The sequence below is a fragment of the Myxine glutinosa genome, chromosome 6, assembly GCF_964187855.1.
Source record: "Myxine glutinosa chromosome 6, kmMyxGlut1.1, whole genome shotgun sequence".
NCBI classification, from domain to species: domain Eukaryota; kingdom Metazoa; phylum Chordata; class Myxini; order Myxiniformes; family Myxinidae; genus Myxine; species Myxine glutinosa.
The window spans coordinates 14590805-14616230 of NC_136266.1; the positions used below are offsets into that span (position 1 = coordinate 14590805).

Genomic DNA, 25426 nt, shown 5'->3' on the forward strand with positions numbered 1-25426 from the left:
CAAGCCTTGAGGTCGAAGGAACTGCCTGCAGAGCTCCGAGACAGGATTGTGTCGAGGAACAGATCTGGGGAAGCCTACAAAAAAAATCTCTGCTGCATTGAAGGTTCCCAAGAGCCTCTCGAAAAATGGCCTCTAAACGGTGGTTTTTTATTGAAGGTTCCCAAGAGCACAGTGGCCTCCATAATTCTTAAATGGAAGAAGTTTGGAACAACGAGGACTCTTCCTGGAGCTGGAGCCGCCCGGCCAAACTGAGCAATCGGGGGAGAAGGGCCTTGGTAAGAGATGTGACCAAGTACCTGATGGTCACTCTGGCTGAGCTCCAGCGATCCTGTGTGGAGATGGGAGAAACTTCCAGAAGGACAACCATCACTGCAACACTCCACCGATCTGGGCTTTATGGTAGAGTGGCCAGACGGAAGGCTCTCCTCAGTGAAAGACACATGAGAGCCCGCTCGGAGTTTGCAAAAAAGCACCGAAAGGTCTCTCAGACTGTGAGAAACAAGATTCTGTTGTCTGATGAAACCAAGATTGAACTGTTTGGCTTCCGTCTGGCCGATTTCAGCATAAGGCTGCAACATAACAAAATGTGAAAAAAGTGAAGGGGTCTGAATACTTCCTGAATGCACTGTATATACCCTAGAGAGGAATGACCCTTCCTCCCGCCTCCCGTAGGGAACGGGTGTACTAGTCTTTCAAATCAGCAATCGTGGTCGATTCCTACGAAAAAATTCTTCCTTTGACTTGTCCCCATAAAAATATATTGCAGTGACAACAAGTCGGGTGGGGGGAACATGAAGATAACGATGTGATGTCACAGTTACTGGCATTTTGATATTACAATCTCCAAAAAATATAGGGGCTGTAGATTTATGACAGTCAATCCACACCACCAGGCAGTGATTTTTGGAGAGTAAAGTGGTGCTTCTTCATGTTCTTGTGACTTTTACAATCCCCAAAATCTGCAATTCTGTTTCATCATCCTCCCATAAATGTAGCAAATATGACATTCACCAGAAAAGATTACGTCATCGACACCAAGGCCTTCATTTTCCAGTGCTTCAGAAAAGCTGATACAAAATCCATTCAGTCTTCTTTGATCATTTTCATCAAGTGCCTGGAAAAGCTGCATTTTGGAAGGAAAAAGCCCGAGGTCTTCCTTCAGTATTCGTCACCCCGATGTGTGAATTATTCCTGGTTCAGCTGAGAGTCGTCTTGTTGATTTGCATGGATCTCTCGGCACACGTTGCCGTTCACCTTCAACAGTCTGGGACGCAAAACGAACACGCTGTCCTCAACACGCCATATTTGTGTTTTGTAATGAGCCGGTATCTTTCATATCTTGCACTATGGCCTTTATTACTTTGTAAGCAGATGCACGAGATGCTGGGAATCCTCTCCGAAACTCTTCGGTGACTTTGTTTCAATGTTCGTGTCATGAATAAAGATGTGCTGGATGCAATTCTCTCCATGTAAATATGTATGGCACAGCGTCACGCCCTATGGGAGGGAGTATCACAAATCCTACTAAAACAGGCCAAGGCTAATTACCCCTGGCCACAAGGACAAGGCCAAGTTCTTCACTTATCTAATCAATTCATAAAGTATTGTTATGAATTTGGTAGAGCAACATCTAGAGCTAGGTAGATCTGAATAGGTAGGTATTCGGCTGTCGTGACAGGGACTCTACATGTAATAAGTTCTTGATGTTTAGGCGTTTGTCGGGGGAAGATGTATGATTGTGGACCTACCTGGAGGTTCGAGTGTTAAATAGTGAGGGATTAAAGGTAACGCCCCTGTGAGTCTCACCTAGTAGTCAAACCTTTGTCCATTATGGCACTGCAAACCACATAAACATTAGTTAGGTCCTTAGAGCAACATTAAATAATTCCTTTCCCTGACAATGACTTCGGAATAAATGGACAGGAAACCAGGCCAAAAACACCGCCACAATACACCGCCACCGTTTACACCTCCAAGGCCTACAAACCTCGCCTGGCACGTGTTACACAAGAACCGCGGGGTCGGGGACGGGAGATGTCAGGAGTGGGATGCCGCAGAGGGCGTGACCTGGGCGAGCCGGCGAGTTGGGAGGCTTATGATTGGCTGAGGAGTGCGCCAATGTGACGTCATCGGCCAGAGATATTAGCGACGGTCGGACGCCATTTCGTGGCACACCGGGCACACAGAGCACACGGCAGTTCGCAACAGTTCGTGGGCAGTTCGGAGCAGTTAGTCGGCAGTTGGCACTGAAGAGTTGGCACAGAGCAGTTCGTACGACAGTTCGTTGAACAGTTGGCACTGAAGAGTTGGCACAGAGCAGTTCGTACGGCAGTTCGTTGGCAGTTGGCACAGAGCAGTGAACAGTTGGCACTTGGCTGCCAGCACTCCCGCAGAGAGTCGAGTCGAGTGGAGTTCAAAGGAGTCCTTCCTGGCCCTGGTCGAGTGGAGTTCGTTTGCTTTGTGCAGCCTTGCGTTGGACCGTTGGAGCAAGGGAGCTCGTGGTGTGGGTGTGCCGTTGAACCGACGAGGCCTGGTGGCGGTTGAGCGCGGCCGTGTTACAAGAAGACGAAAGGAGCCAGATAAGCCCGAGCTCCGCGTTTACACTTTACCTGACGAGACGTGTTATTTTCGTATTCATAATCTCCCTCGTATCGTGTTTGGTATCTGTTGTGTGTGGGATCCCAATTTAGGCTTATTAGAGTTATTAGTACTACCGGCGCGGGCTTTTTCACTGTCTTTACTTTTCATTAATAAATCCTTATATTATTTTCTGTATATATCTGAACGCAGTTTTCCTGGGTGTTTCATTTTAATAGATAAGGCTGCGGAGCTTTGCTGTGTCTGCCATTCCGCGCGTTTAACTTTGTGTTGAGTTTGAATCCGCCATTGAGTTTTCGCCTCGGGAGTTAAAGTCTCGCAAATCGGCCATCCGTAACTGTGGTGTTAATCACGGTTGCGTAACAGTATGTAGGCAAATGGATTCTCCTGGTAAAGTAATTTGTAGATTATTCCTGGCTGATTGCATCATACGTCTAAGTGAAATAAATGAGACGTTTATGACACTTCCTCATGAGTACCATAAGCTAAAAGGTCAAGGTTCATGAAAAGCCCCCTTGCTGCATTGTCAGTGCGCTGGCCCTACCCTTACCCTCTGTCCTTTTGCTCTTCTACAAGCCGTATAGATATTTTCAAAGTAGTCCAAATGAAAGTGGTACTACCATTCATGAGATCAACCAAGATCAAAAGTGATAATCGTTATGGTTCTAGATTTAAATCCCAAAATCTCGAATGGAGGTTACGGGGAGCGCAATTGGGACGTATCATCTCCTTTTTGGTAATAGTAATGAGACAGGCCTAGAAAGTGAGATGTTTAACAATCTGAAGGAGACGCTGAAGAAAACAATTGCAATTCATTGAAGCCTGCGTTTAAAATTCCACTTGGAGCAAAGTTGTACTGACTGTCTTCTGGTATTGGACGAAATTGGTCTGTTGTCATGGCAGTATCCTGATTCTCCACAAAGACCCAGCAAGTCCCAAAAGCCCACCATGATGTGTTGGGAAGACTTGCAGAGTCATGGTGGTTTCAATTGAAAAGGAAAATCCGAGCGATCTCAGCTCTTAAGTTTGCTCGGATGTAGTCGAAGACGTGCGATATCCCGAGTTAAAACTGGTCAGCGACCGGTGCCACCCACAGGTTGTTCTCAGCCTTGAACACCTGTTTAGGCCGGATGAGATCGAGCACACCTGTGGTTGAGAAAGAATGACCAAGAATCTTTCGAGTTGCTCGACGGCATCAATTTCATGGTTGGGGTTAGAATCCCACATTGAACACATCTTCATGTCCTTGCCCTTGATGTCTGTCTGTAGAAACCAAGAGCAGTTGTAATGGCGGATGGAAAGGTACAACTTCCAGATATTAAACAGCCATGCTTCCTTTCCTTTCCTTATGCTTACTGAAACCAAATTATTCAAACAACTAACCCTCTACTATTTTAGCGATAACATGGCACCCAAATCAGGAGTGTACGCCTCTCAGTCTTTAACAATAATAATGCATTTATTTTATATAGCGCTTTTCAGGAAGCCCAAAGACGCTTTGACAGAGTGCAAAACATAATGCATAGCAAAACATAAAAACAATTGCAAAAAAAGAAGAATCAATAGGGAAATATTCAAAGCACAAAGGAGGGAGAAGGAGAGGAGATAGTCAGGGGTTAGATGCTGTGGGTTAAATGTTGAATGCAGTGTTGAACAGGTGGGTCTTGAGTGATGTTTTGAATGTGGTGAGTGAGGAGGAGTCTCTGATGGTGTGAGGTAGCGAGTTCCAGAGGGTGGGAGCAGCGATGGAGAAGGCCCTGTCCCCCCAGGATCTAAATTTGGTCCGGATGGGGGGGGGGGGGGGGGGGGGTCAGGAGGTTGGTACCAGCAGAGCGGAGGTTGCGGGTGGGAGTGTGTCTGGAGAGGAGGTCAGCCAGGTAGGATGGGGCCAGGTTATGGAGGGCTTTGTAGGTCAAGAGGACGATTTTGTACTGGATTCTCTGGGAGATGGGGAGCCAGTGAAGCTTGTAAAGGACGGGGGTGATGTGGTCACGGGTCCGGGAATGGGTGAGTAGACGGGCAGCGGAGTTCTGAATGTATTGGAGTTTATTGGTGATTGTTGAGGGTGAACCATAAAGGAGGCTATTGCAGTAGTCCAGACGGGAAGTGATGAAGGCGTGGATGAGGGTTTCAGCAGCCACGGAGGAGAGGGATGGACGGAGACGGGCGATGTTTTTCAGGTGAAAGAAGGCTGTCTTTGTGATCTGTTTAGTGTATTTGTCGAAGGAGAGGGTTTGGTCAAAGATGATGCCAAGATTCCGGATGTGAGGGGAGGTGGATACTGGGAAACCGTCGATGTTGAGGGCAAAGTTATGGGTGGACTTGGTGAGCGTTTTGGGGCCAATGATGATTATTTCAGATTTATCACAGTTAAGTTTGAGGAAGTTGATTTGAAGCCAGGATTTTATTTCAGTGATGCAGTTTGTCAGGATAGAGTGGGTGGCGGTGGAGATGGACTTGGTGGAGATGAAAAGCTGGATGTCATCGGCGAAGCAGTGGAATTGGAGACCATGACGGCGGATTAAGTGACCGAGGGGGGACAGGTAAAGGATGAAGAGGAGGGGGCCAAGAACTGAACCTTGGGGGACACCTTGGGGGAGGGGAGCAGTGGGGGATTTTCAGTTATTGATGGAGATGAACTGACGTCTGTCAGAGAGGTATGATTTAATCCAAGAGAGGGCAGTGCCGGTAATGTTAAAGGTGGTTTCAAGTCGGGTGAGGAGGATGGTGTGATCGATGGTGTCAAAGGCGGCACTGAGGTCGAGGAGGACGAGAATGTTGAGGTTGCCAGCGTCAGAGGAGAGGAGAAGGTCGTTGGTGATTTTGGGGAGAGCAGTTTCAGTACTGTGGTTGGAGCGGAACCCGGATTGGAATGTTTCATACAGGTTATTGGCAGAGAGGTGATGTTTGAGTTGAGCGGCTACAGCGCGTTCCAAAACCTTTGACAGAAAGGGTAGGTTGGAGATGGGTCTGAAGTTATTTAGGGTGTCAGGGTTTAGTCCAGGTTTTTTCAGAATGGGGGTAACAGCAGCAATTTTGAGGGATGGTGGGACGATGCCTGTAGACAGGGAGGAGTTTATTGTTGCAATGATAAGTGGAGAGAGAGCAGGAAGGGAGGCCTTGACAATGACTCACAATTTGTAAACGTCAGAGCGGATGTAGGCGAAGACGTGAGATAACCCGACTTGAAACTGGTCAGCGATCGGTGCCACCCACGGGTTGTTCTCAGCCTTGAACACCTGTTTAGGCCCGATGAGATCGAGCACACCTGTGGTTGAGAAAGAATGACAAAGATAAGCGAGTCACAATGATTCACCAATTGCTGTAATTATTTTTATCTATCGAGTATTTATTTATTTATTATAAAGGCACAACACACCACAATGCACTGCGAACCTCCGTTTTCATCTTTTTGTCGAACCGTTTAACCGTTCCGAGTTAACCAGCTCATCGGTATAGCAAGACACAGCACACAATGTACATGGAAAAGTGCAACGTCTTCATCTGATTTCACTTAATTGCACAAAGCAAATGTCACCACCAACTCCAGCACAGCAAAATCGACACGACAAGATGCAACTATCCACGAGCGTCCATGTTTTAAATCACTCACGGGGGTAAACTTTCATCACCTATCCTCGACGTTTGGAACTACGGAGGATTTGGACGCACCTAGCTCAGGAGGCAGTACCGTGAGGCGGTTCCCTTGGACGTGCAACTCTTTAAGATGAGTCAGCTCACCAATCTCCTTGGGTAGGGACACGAGGTCATTGTCTCTGACACTCAGCTATGGACAGGGCGGACAGGAAGGCATAAACGGCGTTGCGATCAGAACTTCTACTGATATTTTACAAGGTTCAAAATCCGATATACTTGGCCTGCTCTGAATCCACATACAGTTGGAGAATAATCTTTCAAGCTTTCCAAATGAATATTCCAGAATGCTGCACCCAAAGTACGTCACACAGCCACCTCATGAAGATCTTAACCCAAATGCCAACTCTAATCTCATAAAACCATCTTGCTCTAATTATAGGATAGTTACAAAAAAACATTCTTCCAAAATGTTAATCAAAAACAGGCCTGCACATTATTCACACACCTGTCCTCCACCACAAAACACTTTTTAATACAGTCCACAGCTCGTATCGAGTCTCAAATGAGTTAAAGAGAAAATCTAGAGAATAGCCAGCAGCGAGAAATGCATAGTGGAAGAGGAAGAATAATAAAAGAAGTAAAAGTCGTGGGGAAAACATTCGGAACAAAAGTGTGCTCGGAAATGGGAATCAAAATGGCATACGATTTGCAGCTTGGTGAGCTTGGCGATATCTGCTGGGATTGTTTCAAAGTCGTTGTCGCTGATGTAGAGTGCACGCAGGGTGGCTGTGCAAAACAAAAACATAAACAACAATTTATTCATCATAAACACCACTTACAGAACGATTCGTCATCAGCTCATTCTTGTATGCCTAGTTTAAGCCGAGTCAATTGTGTACACAGCAAATGGTTGCGGGTAACATCATTTGCAGGGGATGTGGCTGTGCCACTGACGCAGTGCCCCCTATAGGTTAAAGCAGGAATTTAGAATTTGTTTCGGGTGCCGGCAACAGCCTCCTCTTTGAGAAGGTACCGTGGGATCTTTAACGTCCACCCGAGGGACGGCATACACATCGATGTATCACCCGGTCTTGGCTAAGATTCAAACCCAGGCAAAATACATCGTTCAAATATGAGTGAGTATACCTCAATAGCTATTGCCAAATAGCACCAGGCTCAAAATCCCTGGTGTTGGGCTAGCGGCTAGGGTGCCGGCTTAGGATCCTAGGATCCTGGGTTCGAATCCCGGTCGATCGCTGAATTAACGCCAGGGGGGTTGACTCAGCCTGTACATCCTTCCGAGGTCGGCTAATTGAGTACCAGTTCACTGGTAATTCCCTGTTTGTCGTTAAAGGCGGCAAAAAGGGTTGGCGTCAGGAAGGGCATCCGGCCGTAAAACATTGCTTCAAAAAGGGGACCGAAAAACAACAACAACCACGGTGCCCGAAAAAGGCCAACCCCCGCTTGCGGGGAAAAATGGCCTCTAAAGGTGGTTTTTTTTTATACCTCAATAGCTATCCTGCCAGCCATATTTGGAGCAAACGGACTGGAATCAAATGTTCCCTGCACAATGACCATTTAATTAGTATTAGTAAAGGATTTGAGAGGTACAAGATCAGAAGTGAACTCTACATATACACGTGTGTATACATGTCAAGGGCCAAAGCTTACTCAGATAAAAGAAGTTCCCTGGTAGGCTTTGTTCGTTCAGATTGTTGTAAGTGACGTCAAGAACCTCCAGTGCTGGGAAAGAACCGAATCCACGAGGCAGAGCGTTCAAGCGATTCATGCTGCACAAATCAAGGCAAAGGTCCAGTCATTGGGGGCAGCAGATAACGACAAGGTACCGCATCACGAAGGAGCACAAATGTGAATCAGAACAAACGAAAACAAAGATTTGCTTACAGGAGCACCTGATGTTTGTGACGTCCAAGTCCAAACAGTACTTACATACATTATCATAAAGGTTTCTGGGATTTTGGTGTGAACTGTTGCTAATTGTGTTGTGTACATATCTGGCCAACGTCCATCGATGATATTCCGTCATGAAAGAGGACATTTAGTTGGCTTGCTTGTGTAATGGTGCAGGAACTTTGTGCAGATTTTATGAAATACTGGCAGACGTACCCGGCATTGCCGGGCGGGGGAGGGGAGGGGGAGGGGGAAGGGAGGCGAGGGGAACGGCGGGGGGGGGGGGGGGAGCGAGCCCCTTGGCAAAGCGAGCGATTTTTTTTTTCATAGCATCATAGCGTCATAGCGTTTCATAGCGTCATAGCGATTTTTTTTTTCATAGCATCATAGCGTCATAGCGATTTTTTTTTTCATACTCATAGCGTCATAGCGTTCATAGCGTCATAGCGTCATAGCGTCATAGCGTTCATAGCGTCATAGCGATTTTTTTTTTTTCATAGCATCATAGCGTCATAGTGTTTCATAGCGTCATAGCGATTTTTTTTTTTCATAGCGTCATAGCGTTCATAGCGTCATAGCGATTTTTTTTTTTTCATAGCATCATAGCGTCATAGTGTTTCATAGCGTCATAGCGATTTTTTTTTTTTCATAGCGTTATAGCGTTCATAGCGTCATAGCGTTCATAGCGTCATAGCGATTTTTTTTTTTTCATAGCGTCATAGCGTTCATAGCGTCATAGCGATTTATTTTTTTTCATAGCGTCATAGCGTCATAGCGTTCATCGCGTCATATCGTTCATAGCGTCCATAGCGTTTCATAGCGTCATAGCGATTTTTTTTTTCATAGCGTCATAGCGTTCATAGCGTCATAGCGATTTTTTTTTTCATAGCGTCATATCGTTCATAGCGTCCATAGCGTTTCATAGCGTCATAGCGATTTTTTTTTTCATAGCGTCATAGCGTCATAGCGTTCATAGCGATTTTTTTTTTCATAGCGTCATAGCGTTCATCGCGTCATATCGTTCATAGCGTCCATAGCGTTTCATAGCGTCATAGCGATTTTTTTTTTCATAGCGTCATAGCGTTCATAGCGTCATATCGTTCAAAGCGTCATCACGTGATCGCTCTGAGCGAATCAGCGCCCACCTGCTGTGATTCCGTTGATTCCGTGCGCTGAAATGCGCTGAGGTAAATATGAATAAAAAATATGGATCGTCAAATATTTTGAGTTCGGCCATGTTCGTCCCAGGCTCAATGGCCATGTCTATGCCAAATATCAAGCACGTGAGCCTCTCCGTTTAGGAGTCTATCGGTAACATTACACACAAACACACAAAAACACACACACACACACACAAACTGTGTTTTATATATATAGATATATATTTTTTTAGGTCATTTGAAGGTTCTGAATCCAAAAATGCATTTTGCCATTTTTTTTCAATCACTCCTTCTTGGTGAAATTCAAGATGGCCACCAAAATCATATGCGTGGGAATTTTTGCATTAAAAAATTATTTTAAGCTTTATTAAGTTACTCTGAATCAAGATTATTATTAATTATTAAGTTACTCGTCATCAGCTCATTCTTGTATGCCTAGTTTAAGCCGAGTCAATTGTGTACACAGAAAATGGTTGCGGGTAACATCATTTGCCGGGCCTACTTTAAGCCAAGTCAATTGTGTACACAGCAAATGGTTGCGGGTAACATCATTTGTCGGGCCTAGTTTAAGCCGAGTCAATTGTGTACACAGCAAATGGTTGCGGGTAACATCATTTGTCGGGCCTAGTTTAAGCCGAGTCAATTGTGTACACAGAAAATGGTTGCGGGTAACATCATTTGCCGGGCCTACTTTAAGCCGAGTCAATTGTGTACACAGCAAATGGTTGCGGGTAACATCATTTGTCGGGCCTAGTTTAAGCCGAGTCAATTGTGCACACAGCAAATGGTTGCGGGTAACATCATTTGTCGGGCCTAGTTTAAGCCGAGTCAATTGTGTACACAGAAAATGGTTGCGGGTAACATCATTTGCCGGGCCTACTTTAAGCCGAGTCAATTGTGTACACAGAAAATGGTTGCGGGTAACATCATTTGCCGGGCCTACTTTAAGCCGAGTCAATTGTGTACACAGCAAATGGTTGCGGGTAACATCATTTTCTCATCATCAGTCATCATCATCATCATCATCATCATCAGTGGAGATCGGTTTCTGAGGTTTGGGACATGGAATGGAGGGACAATGACAGGGAGATCAGGAGAAGTGGTGGAAGTATTGGTCAGAAGAAGAGTGGACATATGTTGTGTGCAAGAGACGAGATGGAAGGGAAGTGGTGTGAGAATGGTGAAGGGTAGGCAGGGACAGAAATACAACTTTGTGTGGCAAGGGTGCCCGGAGGGTGTGAATGGTGTTGGTGTCCTGTTTTCTGAGGTTGTAGACAGTGTGGTGAGTGTGACTAGAGTGAGTGATAGGTTGATGATGGTGAAAAGGATGACTGGAAAGCTCTTGGTGTACGTCATCTCGGGATATGCTCCGCAGGTTGGTCGGAGCGATGAAGAGAAGGACAAGTTCTGGTGTGCAATAGAGAAGTTGATGGAAAATATGAAAGATGAGGAAGTTGTTGTGGTAGGAGGAGACCTAAATGGACATGTGGAAAGGAGTATGGCTGGTTTTGAGGGAGTTCATGGGGGTTACGGATATGGTGTGAGAAATGGAGAAGGTGAAAGGATTTTGGAGTTTGCTGATGGAGCTGATTTGTTGATTTGTACCAGAAAGAGGATAATAGGCTTGTTACATACACGTCAGGTGGGTCGACGACAACCGTTGACTACCTGATGGTGCGTTGGCGAGGTAGGGGGCACCTCCGGGACACAAAGGTGATCCCGGGGGAGGAGGCTTTCACAGCACCACTTGGTTGTCTGCGACATAAGGGTGAAAGGTGCGAGGAGAGCTCGGCGGGTGAAGTACGAACCGAGAATGAAGGTGTGGAGGTTGAAAGAGGTCACAGTGAGGGAGGCATTAAAAGAGAGGCTGAGTATGGTAGAGGATGATGTGGTTGAGCTTGAAAGTGGTTGGATGTCAATGAAAGATAGTCTGTTGGGAGCCTTTGGTGAGGTATGTGGATGGACAAAAGGACCACTGAGGCACTCGGAAACATGGTGGTGGGATGATGACGTTGGAAAGAGGATTGACGAGAAGAGGAAGAAGTTCAAGGAGTGGCAAAAGGCGAAGGGTACGGGGGCAGAAAAAGCAGAGCATGAAAGTTACAAGGCAGCCAAGAAGGCTGCAAAGAAAGAGGTAGTAAAGGCGCAGGAGGCATGTAGGAAAATGTTCGGAGAACGCTTGGATTTGGAAGAGGGTCAGAAAGCAGTATTGCAAAGCAGATAGCGAAAGAGATGTGTGATGTGATGGGGGTGAGTTGCTTGAAGGATGAAGTGGGACAAATCGTTGTGGACCCAGATGGAATTAAAGGAAGATGGAAGGGATATATGGAAATGCTGTTGAATGCAGAGAATGAATGGGATGGAAACATAGAGAGTAACCCAGTTTTAGGACCGGCAGAGAAGATAACAGAGAAGGAAGTTGAGGAAGCGATAAAAGTAATGAAGAGTAGAAAAGCGGGAGGGCCGACAGGAGTTGTGGGAGATATGTTGAAGGCAGCAGGAAGTTGGGGTGTGAAGAGAATGACAGAGATCTGCAATCTGGTGGTGAAAGAAGGCCGCATTCCAGTGGATTGGGAACTGAGTACCCTCGTCCCTCTATACAAGGAGAAAGGTGACCCTCTGGAGTGTGGCTCGTACCGAGCGATAACGTTATTGGAGCATGGAATGAAGGTATTAGAAAGGGTGTTGGAGGAGGATAAGGAAGAAAGTGAGGATTGACGAAATGCAGTTTGGATTTGTGCCGGGGGGAGGGGTGACAGACGCGCTTTTTATTGTAGGGCAGTTGTGGGGGGGGGGGGGGGTGTGGAGGGGTGCATGGAGAGGAGGAGGAAGTTGTTTCTTGGGTTTGTTGGTCTGGAGAAAGCATTCGATAGGGTTCCACGCGAAGTAGTGACATGGGCATTGAGGAAGTTAGGAGTGGAGGAATGGTTGATCAGAGTAGTGATGGCAATGTACAAAAGAGCGCGCACAGCTGAAAGGATGAAGGACGGGAACAGTGGTGAGTTTGAGGTGAAGGTGGGAGTGCATCTGGGGTCGGTACTAAGTCCACTACTATTTGTAGCTGTGATGGAGGTGCTGGCTCAGAACGTAAAGGAGGGTTTACCGTGGGAGTTGTTGTTTGCAGATGATCTGGTGTTGATTGCGGAAAGTATGGATGGACTGAAGGAAAAGATGAACAAGTGGAAGGAATGTATGGAGACAAAAGGTCTGAAGGTGAATATCGGAAAGACAAAGGTAATGGCAAGTGGTAAAGCATGTGGTGAGGTGGTGTTACGTGCTCCTCCCCAAACCCCGGTCACGGTGTCCCTCCGAGCCCCGAGAGGAGTCACGGCAGAAAGATGTGTTATTCTGTATGTCAAAGATCAATGGTGAAACCACACCAATTGTTACCAACAAACAAGTATTGTATTAAGATCACACAAGTATAACAGTACAAAAAACAATAGTAATCAATTGTGCAACAAATATATCATTCCTATGATAATGTCAGGTCGCAGATTTGTTACTGCTTAATGCCCTGTTATGGATGTCGTTTGACTAATATGTTATGTTATAAATGCTGTTTAAAAATGCTATTTCATAAAGTTAATAAAAGGTTGCCGCTTCGCTTTAGTTTAAAATGAGAAAATACTCGCTTCATCCGTGCTGAACGAATGGCCTCGTTGTATACGTGTGCCCCTTGACGGCTAGATAAGCCTAAGTCATAAACCTTCTCTCTTCTCCGCAGACGGCGCCTCAAGCCGCGGGCAGGAAAATGGATAATATGCGCGTGGAATGTGTAACTTTACGTAGGATGCTTGAATCGTAGACATAAAACCTTTGATAAACTGCCAAAACATTAACTATATTTCGTATAATCACAGTGACGCTTGAGTTACAATAAATATGCTTTGAATTTATGTTTAAATGAGAAATGTGAACTGAAGGTACATTTAAACACCTGGAACTCATCAGAACGACCTCATTTACTTTATGGTCTTATCGGGACCAAGAATGCAATCCCCCTTCGGTGAGTTATATTTTCTGTCACCTCGGAGCCTTGAAACCACATCTGGTCCGGATCCTAACGGTGCGTGCTTCACTCCCCCAAGATGAAAGGACGGATGACGGTGGGGGCTCGGCGCACTGGGGATGACGGTGGGAGGAACTTTCGCCAGTTTTCTTTGTCCTCTCGGAGATTCTCTGATAAAGCGTGTCCCTATATAAATGGACTGTGAATCAATGTATCCCCAGGAAGGCAGACGTGGCATGACGGTGATTCGTGCTGTAGACGTCTCAGTCTCCTCCAGATCTGTATAATTGGTATTTTAATAAAGATCCGCCATTCTCAATCTGTTGGTGAACTTCTGTTACGATCAAGTTGTTGTTCCCCACAATAATACCATCAGTTTCGTACAATATAACTCATTGTGCTCCAAGTGAGCGAAAAGAACATCCCTAATGTCTATCCCGGCTTCAAGCCAAAGTTGGTCCACGCTCCAGTGATCGTCAGAACGATGTCGAATCGAGACCAGAATCCCGTCCGGTTGACAGTGACAGTCACGCTGCCAAAGATGCGTAAAGGTGCCCTCAAGGCGACTGGGAAATCACCCCTTTGGATATGGACGTTCAACGGCTCCCTTTACGGTGAACCGCAAATTTCCACTCAAAATCCACGTTACACACACACACCAGCTTAACTTCTGGATGCGGTGAAATGGTTGAAGCGAGGCAAAGAGCCCAGAGTGATGCGAAATCAGGCGCGAAACAAAAACGGCCAACAGGCCTCTTCTCGAGGCGCAACTGCCCTCAAACAACGATTCTCTTCAGAATCAACCGGAAAACCTGACACGCAGGTTGATCTGTCACAGCGATAACAACTCTGTCGCAGGAATCCCTTTCCCGGGAAACCCGAAGTTCACTCGTGACCCTCGTTCGCCAACGTTTTCTCAAAACCTTGAAGCAGCTCGGCTTATTGTCCGACTCACTCGCTCCGCCTCCTTTTCCTCTTCTCCCTCTTCGTCTTCGTCCGGTTCCGGTTTCTTTTAAAACAGTAACTTTTTTACCTTTTGAAAATAGTAATCTCTATTTCACTTAAATGACAACAATAGTAGTACATGCAACCAAAAATGTTTACAGTGGATGAGAGCCACAACAACGGAAGTGACGAATCCGTAACAGGTGGAAAGAACTGGGAAGTGGCCGTGTGCTGTGTGCAGGAAGGGTGTCGGAGTGAACTCCATTCAATGTACAATGTGCGCTGTAGAAGTAGAAGGAAGTAGAGGACGGGGAAGACCGAGAAAGACTTGGCTAAAGATGGTGGAAGAAGAAATGCGGGCAAGGGGGTGCAGAAAATAGGGCAAAATGGAGAAGATTGTCATGGGGACCGCAAGGCTAAACCCCGCTCTAGCAGGGAAAATGGCCTTAAAATGCATGTTGTTGTCGTTTGTATTGAGTTACTCTGAAGCTATCATACAATGCAGAAACATTTACCGTGTGTTATTGAATTACTGTTTACCGTTTCCTTGATTTTGAAAGGTGAAAATCATAATTGATACATTATTTTTATGTTGCAGGTTCGGCTGTGTAAATACATATGAGCATGTGAGAAGAAGAAGAAGCTTGTGACCCCAAGAGAAGAAAGGCCAACACAAATTTTGAACTGTGCTTAGTTTGTCAAAAAGGGGAATTTGATAGAGATCCATCTGTTAGTCAACCCAAAGATGATTCCTATGAACAGTTATTGAGCTGCATCAGAAGAAGAAACTTGCAGGATTCAGCATAAATAGCTGCATCAAACCACCTTATATGGTCATCTTTGCACTGCCATATTCAGCAAGCTTTTAACCAAAATAAAGGCCACACATGTATTTTTGAAATCCTCAGATTGTGACCTTTCAGAATATGGATATTTGCCACAAATCAACACAGAGTCCCCATGGAAGTATTTTCTCCACCACAACCAACCCGACTAATTGTAACGATGGCCAGAAAATTTATGGAGCAAGTCAGGTGAATGTTTACGCCCTCATAACCCCTAAAAAGATGGTTGCTCCACAACGTGCGGATAAGTGCGTTAACCTCAGGTGATTGGGCAATAAACGTGCAGGTGGTTGGATTTATTCGCACCCAAGGTTCAGGTGTTTTAGTTTCTGAAGGTTGCTGATCTGCGTTGGTAGATCCTCGATCTGGTTGTTGAAGAAGTTGAGGACCTCCAGATTGCAGAGCTCAGAAATGTTTGCAGTAACAGCTGTCAGAAGCAAAACGTGCAAAGTGGGAATAAGACAACATAAAAATAACGAATTTGTTGCCCAACTTCAGTGAAGAACAAAAACGTTGATCACAACAACATCTGCAGTCAAATCAAAATGAGGAAGAATTTGCAACCTCTCTTACTCCCACAATCAGCAGCACAATTCACATTCGCCATTATACTTACACAATCCAGTAAGCAGGGGAGAGCAGGCCACACATTCTGATTCTGACGTTCCGTACTCTGTTAGAGCGTCAGTGCTGCCGAAGCAACTTCCTGAGCAAGGGTTGCACTTGGTGGTTTGCCATTGCCTTCCCAGCTGCATTTAGGGCAGGAATTGTAATTTGTTCAGGATGCCGGCGATAGCTCGCCTACTCTTCACGAAGGACATCGTGGATCTTTAACGTCCCCAACTAATGTCGGCAGATCGGACGCCCAGTTTAACGTCCATCTGAGGGACTGCACACATTGAGGAATCGTCCTGCTTGTGAAACACCAGGATGACAGTTTAGAGCTGGGTCGGGATTCCAACCCCCCATGCCAGACAGTGCGAGTGTGCGTACCCCTCGGAGTCTAGGCCTCCTGCCAGTGCTTCTCACATTGTAGCTACACTTCTTCTTTCGATTACAAAATTCTCGACTCGTGAAAGTGCGGGGTGCCAAAGGGTCAAAAGGCAATGGAGTAACAGTGGGGCCACAGTTGGATAAAATAAGCAAGGAACGAGCTAATAACAAAAGAGAGAGAGAGAGGGATGAAACACAGTAGCCTGCCAGTACAGTGGTTCAGCTCGGTAGTTTAATGGGTGGATAAAAGATTGAGGGTAGGGACGGTAATACGAGATGGTGGTGCAACGCTTGCTTGAAACTCTGGAGGGCATGGTGGGGCTTAACAGTCTCTGGAAGGAGAGAGAGAGAGAGAGAGAGAGAGAGAGAGAGAGAGAGAGAGAGAGAGAGGAGAGAGAGAGAGAGACAGAGAGAGAGAGACGAGAGAGAGAGAGAGAGAGAGAGAGAGAGAGAGAGAGAGAGAGAGACAGAGACAGAGACAGAGAGAGAGAGAGAGAGAGAAGAGAGAGAGAGAGAGAGAGAGAGAGAGAGAGAGAGAGACACAGAGACAGAGACAGAGAGAGAGAGAAGAGAGAGAGAGAGAGAGCGAGAGAGAGAGAGAGAGAGAGAGAGAGAGAGAGAGAGAGAGACAGAGACAGAGACAGAGAGAGAGAGAGAGAGAGAGAGAGAGAGAGAGAGAGAGAGACGGACAGAGAGAGAGAGAGAGAGAGAAAGAGAGAGACCCCACCTTCAGAGGCCATTTTTCCCCAGAGCAGGGGTTGGCCTTTTTGGGGCACCGTGGGTCCCCTTTTTGAAGCAATGTTTTATGGCCAGATGCCCTTCCTGCCGCCAATCTTGTTAGTCGCCTTTTGCGACACACAGGGAATTATCAGTGAACTGGTGCTCAATTTGCCGACCTCACAAGGATGACAGGCTGAGTCAACCCCCCTGGCGTTAATTCAACGATCGACCGGGATTCAAACCCAGGATCCTAGGATCCCAAGCCGGCACCCCAACCGCTAAGCCAACACCAGTTCCACAAACGGGACAAAATATGAACGGGAGAGCGGTGGTGGGCAGAAACCCTGAATTTTGGAAGTAGAACCAGGAGGGGGTTACCGGTGAGAGAAATGACACGTCTTAGACGTCATCACAATTATTTAGTTTGGTGTCCAGTAGGTGACATTTTCTCACCAGACAGGTGGCAGACAAAATATTCTGATACATTACGTAATATTGCTTTTAGCAAGTGGAGGACGGGAAAAACGCAAAAGTGGCAAAGTTGCGCATCTCGGCATCTTGCAGCGTCAAACTCACAGCAGCATCTTCTTCCTTTGCTGAACTTCCAAGACACAGCAGCGAAATTCCACAAGATTATTTGAACAAAGCCCATAGCAGACATATCAGCATGCTTTCACCTTGACTTTAGATCCATAAAGGTGAACTTACATCCATCGCCAACATATGAAATCCAAGAACGAAAAAGGTTCATTTCACGGATATTCAGTTGAAGCCCAGCAGAAGAAACAAACACAGAAGGTGTGCAACCAACACGCACACGCGCACGCACACCATCAAACTGAATCTGTAACATTTTCACACAACCATCACCACCAATACGCTACGATCACAGACACACTTACCCTGCAACTTGTTGTGGCTCAGGACAAGTTGAGTCAGATGGGATAGGGTGACTGAAATTAAACAAAAACACACGGTCACCCAGATCAGAGCTTGTCGAGTTCATTCAATGGGGTGTGATGTGAAGTCATGAATATGAAACAGACATTATTTACGTTCCACACACCCCCTGGGAGTGCAGCACGTTATCACACACACACACACACACACACACACACACACACACACACACACACACACACACACACACACACACTGGGAGTGAAACACGTTCCACATACACCCTGGGAGTGCAGCACGTTATCTCTCACACACACACACACACACACACACACACACACACACACACACACACACACACACACACACACACACACACACACACACACACACCCTGGGAGTGAAACACGTTACACACACACACACACACACACACACACACACACACACACACACACACACACACACACACACACACCCCGGGAGTGCAGCACGTTATCACACACACACACACACACACACACACACACACACACACACACACACACACACACACACAGACACACACACACCCTGGGAGTGAAACACGTTCCACATACACCCCAGGAGTGCAGCACGTTTCGACACACACCCCAGGAGTGCAGCACGTTTCGACACACGCCCCGGGAGTGAAACACGTTCCACACACGCCCCGGGAGTGCAGCACGTTTCGACACACACCCCAGGAGTGCAGCACGTTTCGACACACACCCCAGGAGTGCAGCACGTTTCGACACACGCCCCGGGAGTGCAGCACGTTTCCACACACACCCTGGGAGTGAAACACGTTCCACATACACCCCAGGAGTGCAGCACGTTTCCACACACACCCTGGGAGTGAAACACGTTCCACATACACCCCAGGAGTGCAGCACGTTTCCACACACACCCTGGGAGTGAAACACGTTCCACATACACCCCAGGAGTGCAGCACGTTTCCACACACACCCTGGGAGTGAAACACGTTCCACATACACCCTGGGAGTGCAGCACGTTTCCACACACACCATGGGAGTGAAACCTGTTCCACACACACCATGGGAGTGCAGCACGTTTCCACACACACCATGGGAGTGCAGCACGTTTCCACACACACCATGGGAGTGCAGCACGTTTCCACACACACCCTGGGAGTGAAACCTGTTCCACACACACCATGGGAGTGCAGCACGTTTCCACACACACCATGGGAGTGCAGCACGTTTCCACACACACCATGGGAGTGAAACACGTTCCACACACACCATGGGAGTGAAACACGTTCCACACACACCATGGGAGTGAAACACGTTCCACACACACACTGGGAGTGGAGCACGTTCCACACACACCACAGGAGTGCAGCACGTTTCCACACACACCCCGGGAGTGCAGCACGTTTCCACACACACCCCGGGAGTGAAACACGTTCCACACACACACTGGGAGTGAAACACGTTCCACACACACCCCAGGAGTGCAGCACGTTTCCACACACACCCCAGGAGTGGAGCACGTTCCGTTCCACACACACCCCGGGAGTGCAGCACGTTTCCACACACACACCCGGGATGTGCTCACACACAAACAAAATAGGGAACTTTAAACTGGTACTCTCGAATGCGTGTCAATATGATTACACGTTATACTTATAATCAGTTCTGCAAGATTCGATGTGTGAATAATTGTGGAAGCATACAGTATTGTACATTGTACAGATATTATAATATAACCGAGAGGAGCGATCATGTGGGTGTCCAGTGAGATGTCTTTATTAAAGGAATGTGTTGTTCGGTTATTCAATCCGTTGGGAAGTGGAAGTACATACAGTACGTAGCCTACGTGTGTATTTGTACAGTACGTCGCCTATGTGTGTATTTGTACAGTATGTAGCCTACTTGTGTATTTGTACAGTACGTAGCCCACGTGGCTATTTGTACAGTGTGTAACCTACGTGTGTATTTGTGGGCTACAGTATGTGTCGTGCTTGTGTATTGTCAAGTACATAGCCTACGTGTGTATTTGTACAGTACATGTCATACGTGTGTATTTGTACAGTGTGTAGCCGACGTGTGTATTTGTACAGTGTGTAGCCGACGTGTGTATTTGTACAGTGTGTAACCTACGTGTGTATTTGTGGGCTACAGTATGTGTCGTGCTTGTGTATTGTCCAGTACATAGCCTACCTGTGTATTTGTACAGTACATGTCATACGTGTGTATTTGTACAGTGTGTAGCCTACGTGTGTATTTGTACAGTACATGTCATACATGTGTATTTGTACAGTGTGTAACCTACGTGTGTATTTGTGGGCTACAGTATGTGTCGTGCTTGTGTATTGTGCAGTACATAGCCTACGTGTGTATTTGTGGGCTCCAGTATGTGTCGTGCTTGTGTATTGTCCAGTACATAGCCTACGTGTCTATTTGTACAGTACATGTCATACGTGTGTATTTGTACAGTGTGTAGCCTACGTGTGTATTTGTACAGTACATGTCCTACGTGTGTTTGTGCAGTGTGTATCCTACATGTGTATTTGTACAGTGTGTACCCTACGTGTGTTTGTGCAGTGTGTATCCTACATGTGTATTTGTACAGTGTGTACCCTACGTGTGTATTTGTACAGTGTGTAGCCTACGTGTGTATTTGTACAGTATGTGTCCTACTTCTACGTGCGTATTTATACAGTGCGTATCCTTCATGTATTTGTACAGTATGTTCCCTACGTGTGTATTTATCGAGGTTATAACTCACATAGACCGGGAACGTCCAGTAGGTTTCCAATCCCCTTGTCACAAAGTTCCATCTCTGGCAGGTTCTTCTCCCTGCTCTCTTCGACCGCCCTCTTCAGTGACTTGGACATTTTGCTTTCGCTTTGGAGAGGCCTTTGCTGATCAACGGGACTCGGTCGGCGATAAAACGATTACCGGACGACGAAGCTTGTCTAACTCCACGAACCGGACGAAGCTCGTCTAACTCCACGAACCGGACGAAGCTTGTCTAACTCCACGAACCGGACGAAGCTTGTCTAACTCCACGAACCGGACGAAGCTTGTCTAACTCCACGAACCGGACGAAGCTTGTCTAACTCCACGAACCGGACGAAGCTTGTCTAACTCCACGAACCGGACGAAGCTTGTCTAACTCCACGAACCGGACGAAGCTTGTCTAACTCCACGAACCGGACGAAGCTTGTCTAACTCCACGAACAGGACGACGCCCGGAAAGAACCGCTTTGTAACAGAAAAAAGAATGCACACCCAAAAGTACAAAACGCCACCGCACCGGCACCGCCCACGAGCGGGATCGGGATGGTGTGGATCGTTAGTTGGTGGGACATGGCTGGTTAGTGATTGTTCGGAACGTTGGTTGGGGGGACATGGCTGGTTAGTGATTGTTCGGAACGTTGGTTGGGGGGACATGGCTGGTTAGTGATTGTTCGGAACGTTGGTTGGTGGGACATGGCTGGTTAGTGATTGTTCGGAACGTTGGTTGGTGCGACATGGCTGGTTAGTGATTGTTCGGAACGTTGGTTGGTGGGACATGGCTGGTTAGTGATTGTTCGGAACGTTAGTTGGTGCGACATGGCTGGTTAATGATTGTTCGGAACGTTGGTTGGTGGGTCATGGCTGGTTAGTGATTGTTCGGAACGTTGGTTGGTGGGACATTGCTGGTTAGTGATTGTTCGGAACGTTGGTTGGTGGGACATGGCTGGTTAATGATTGTTCGGAACGTTGGTTGGTGCGACATGGCTGGTTAATGATTGTTCGGAACGTTGGTTGGTGCGACATGGCTGGTTAGTGATTGTTCGGAACGTTGGTTGGTGGGACATGGCTGGTTAGTGATTGTTCGGAACGTTGGTTGGTGCGACATGGCTGGTTAGTGATTGTTCGGAACGTTAGTTGGTGCGACATGGCTGGTTAGTGATTGTTCGGAACGTTGGTTGGTGGGACATGGCTGGTTAGTGATTGTTCGGAACGTCGGTTGGTGGGACATGGCTGGTTAGTGATTGTTCGGAACGTTGGTTGGTGGGACATGCCTGGTTAGTGATTGTTCGGAACGTTGGTTGGTGGGACATGGCTGGTTAGTGATTGTTCGGAACGTTGGTTGGTGGGACATGGCTGGTTAGTAATTGTTCGGAACGTTGGTTGGTGGGACATGGCTGGTTAGTGATTGTTCGGAACGTTGGTTGGTCGGACATGGCTGGTTAGTGATTGTTCGGAACGTTGGTTGGTGGGACATGGCTGGTTAGTGATTGTTCGGAACGTTGGTTGGTGCGACATGGCTGGTTAGTGATTGTTCGGAACGTTGGTTGGTGGGACATGGCTGGTTAGTGATTGTTCGGAACGTTGGTTGGTGCGACATGGCTGGTTAGTGATTGTTCGGAACGTTGGTTGGTGGGACATGGCTGGTTAGTGATTGTTCGGAACGTTGGTTGGTGGGACATGGCTGGTTAGTGATTGTTCGGAACGTTGGTTGGTGGGACATGGCTGGTTAGTGATTGTTCGGAACGTTGGTTGGTGGGACATGGCTGGTTAGTGATTGTTCGGAACGTTGGTTGGTGGGACATGGCTGGTTAGTGATTGTTCGGAACGTTGGTTGGTGGGACATGGCTGGTTAGTGATTGTTCGGAACGTTGGTTGGTGGGACATGGCTGGTTAGTGATTGTTCGGAACGTTGGTTGGTGGGACATGGCTGGTTAGTGATTGTTCGGAACGTTGGTTGGTGCGACATGGCTGGTTAGTGATTGTTCGGAACGTTGGTTGGTGGGACATGGCTGGTTAGTGATTGTTCGGAACGTTGGTTGGTGGGACATGGCTGGTTAGTGATTGTTCGGAACGTTGGTTGGTGGGACATGGCTGGTTAGTGATTGTTCGGAACGTTGGTTGGTGGGACATGGCTGGTTAGTGATTGTTCGGAACGTTGGTTGGTGGGACATGGCTGGTTAGTGATTGTTCGGAACGTTAGTTGGTGCGACATGGCTGGTTAATGATTGTTCGGAACGTTGGTTGGTGGGACATGGCTGGTTAGTGATTGTTCGGAACGTTGGTTGGTGGGACATGGCTGGTTAGTGATTGTTCGGAACGTTGGTTGGTGGGACATGGCTGGTTAGTGATTGTTCGGAACGTTGGTTGGTGGGACATGGCTGGTTAATGATTGTTCGGAACGTTGGTTGGTGGGACATGGCTGGTTAGTGATTGTTCGGAACGTTAGTTGGTGCGACATGGCTGGTTAATGATTGTTCGGAACGTTGGTTGGTGGGACATGGCTGGTTAGTGATTGTTCGGAACGTTAGTTGGTGCGACATGGCTGGTTAATGATTGTTCGGAACGTTGGTTGGTGCGACATGGCTGGTTAGTGATTGTTCGGACCGTTGGTTGGTGCGACATGGCTGGTTAGTGATTGTTCGGAACGTTGGTTGGTGAGACATGGCTGGTTAATAATTGTTCGGAACGTTAGTTGGTGCGACATGGCTGGTTAGTGATTGTTCGGAACGTTGGTTGGTGGGACATGGCTGATTAGTAATTGTTCGGAACGTTAGTTGGTGCGACATGGCTGGTTAGTGATTGTTCGGAACGTTGGTTGGTGGGACATGGCTGGTTAGTGATTGTTCGGAACTTTGGTTGGTGGGACATGGCTGGTTAGTAATTGTTCGGAACGTTAGTTGGTGCTACATGGCTGGTTAGTGATTGTTCAGAACGTTGGTTGGTGGGACATGGCTGGTTAGTGATTGTTCGGGACGTTGGTTGGTGGGACATGGCTGGTTAGTAATTGTTCGGAACGTTAGTTGGTGCGACATGGCTGGTTAGTGATTGTTCGGAACGTTGGTTGGTGGGACATGGCTGGTTAGTAATTGTTTGGAACGTTAGTTGGTGCGACATGGCTGGTTAGTGATTGTTCGGAACGTTGGTTGGTGGGACATGGCTGGTTAGTAATTGTTCGGAACGTTAGTTGGTGCGACATGGCTGGTTAGTGATTGTTCGGAACGTTGGTTGGTGGGACATGGCTGGGAAGTGATTGTTCGGAACGTTAGCTGGTTGGACATGGCTGGTTAGTAATTGTTCGGAACGTTAGTTGGTGCGACATGGCTGGTTAGTGATTGTTCGGAACGTTGGTTGGTGGGACATGGCTGGTTAGTGATTGTTCGGAAAGCTGGTTGGTGGGACATGGCTGGTTAGTAATTGTTCGGAACGTTAGTTGGTGCGACATGGCTGGTTAGTGATTGTTCGGAACGTTGGTTGGTGGGACATGGCTGGTTAGTAATTGTTCGGAACGTTAGTTGGTGCGACATGGCTGGTTAGTGATTGTTCGGAACGTTGGTTGGTGGGACATGGCTGGTTAGTGATTGTTCGGAACGTTGGTTGGTGGGACATGGCTGGTTAGTAATTGGTCGGAACGTTAGTTGGTGCGACATGGCTGGTTAGTGCTTGTTCGGAACGTTGGTTGGTGGGACATGGCTGGGAAGTGATTGTTCGGAACGTTAGTTGGTGCGACATGGCTGGTTAGTGATTGTTTGGAACGTTGGTTGGTGGGACATGGCTGGTTAGTGATTGTTCGGAACGTTGGTTGGTGGGACATGGCTGGTTAGTGATTGTTCGGAACGTTGGTTGGTGGGACATGGCTGGTTCGTGATTGTTCGGAACGTTGGTTGGTGGGACATGGCTGGTTAGTAATTGTTCGGAACGTTGGTTGGTTGGTCGGACATGGCCGGGAAGTGATTGTTCGGAACGTTATATTGTTGGTCGGAAATGGCTGGTTAGTGATTGTTCGGAACGTTAGTTGGTTGGTCGGACATGGCCGGGAAGTGATTGTTCGGAACGTTAGTTGGTTGGTCGGAAATGGCTGGTTAGTGATTGTTCGGAACGTTAGTTGGTTGGTCGGACATGGCTGGGAAGTGATTGTTCGGAACGTTAGTTGGTTGGTCGGACATGGCTGGTTAGTGATTGTTCGGAACGTTAGTTGGTTGGTCGGAAATGGCTGGTTAGTGATTGTTCGGAACGTTAGTTGGTTGGTCGGAAATGGCTGGGGAGTAATTGTTTTGAACGTTAGTTGGTTGGTTGGACATGGCTGGTTAGTGATTGTTCGGAACGTTAGTTGGTTGGTCGGACATGGCCGGGAAGTGATTGTTCGGAACGTTAGTTGGTTGGTCGGAAATGGCTGGGAAGTGATTGTTCGGAACGTTAGTTGGTTGGTTGGACATGGCTGGGAAGTGATTGTTCGGAACGTTAGTTGGTTGTTCGGAAATGGCTGGGAAGTGATTGTTCTGAACGTTAGTTGGTTGGTCGGACATGGCCGGGAAGTGATTGTTCGGAACGTTAGTTGGTTGGTCGGAAATGGCTGGGAAGTGATTGTTCGGAACGTTAGTTGGTTGGTTGGACATGGCTGGTTAGTGATTGTTCGGAACGTTAGTTGGTTGGTCGGAAATGGCTGGGAAGTGATTGTTCAGAATGTTAGTTGGTTGGTCGGACATGGCCGGGAAGTGATTGTTCGGAACGTTAGTTGGTTGGTCGGAAATGGCTGGGAAGTAATTGTTCGGAACGTTAGTTGGTTGGTTGGACATGGCTGGTTAGTGATTGTTCGGAACGTTTGTTGATTGGTTGGACATGGCTGGTTAGTGATTGTTCGGAACGTTAGTTGGTTGGTCGGAAATGGCTGGTTAGTGATTGTTCGGAATGTTAGTTGGTTGGTTGGACATGGCTGGTCAGTGATTGTTCGGAACGTTAGTT

General features: G+C 47.2%; 1 protein-coding gene and 2 long non-coding RNA genes across 4 annotated transcripts in view; 1 reads left to right on the forward strand and 2 right to left on the reverse strand.

Annotated features, from left to right (window-relative positions):
* LOC137429605 (uncharacterized) overlaps positions 1-15119 on the forward strand; it is a 36554-nt gene extending 21435 nt beyond the window's left edge. The window contains exon 3 of the long non-coding RNA XR_013623767.1: positions 14822-15119. This is a non-coding gene — a long non-coding RNA (uncharacterized LOC137429605). The remainder of the gene's footprint in view (positions 1-14821) is intronic.
* The window catches only part of LOC137429604 (ras suppressor protein 1), a 37793-nt gene extending 16791 nt beyond the window's left edge, over positions 1-21002 (reverse strand). Inside the window, exons 1-7 of one of the 2 annotated variants that reach the window (XR_013623766.1) lie at positions 20454-21002; positions 17684-17734; positions 15375-15495; positions 7867-7985; positions 6899-6981; positions 6271-6385; positions 5734-5866 (exon numbers count right to left, since the gene is read on the reverse strand). Coding sequence is in view for 1 of the 2 variants with exons in the window: in XM_078779624.1 (XP_078635750.1) it covers positions 5734-5866; positions 6271-6385; positions 6899-6981; positions 7867-7985; positions 15375-15495; positions 17684-17734; positions 20454-20562 (731 nt within the window). In the remaining variant the exon portion in view is untranslated. The remainder of the gene's footprint in view (positions 1-5733; positions 5867-6270; positions 6386-6898; positions 6982-7866; positions 7986-15374; positions 15496-17683; positions 17735-20453) is intronic. The other variant, XM_078779624.1, reaches the window with a different exon arrangement.
* On the reverse strand, positions 438-1798 carry LOC144892567 (uncharacterized). Its single transcript, XR_013623768.1, has 2 exons — positions 1361-1798; positions 438-1264 (listed from the first exon to the last, which is right to left on the reverse strand). It is a non-coding gene; the product is annotated as an uncharacterized LOC144892567 (long non-coding RNA).
* Positions 21003-25426: the final 4424 nt, after the last annotated feature.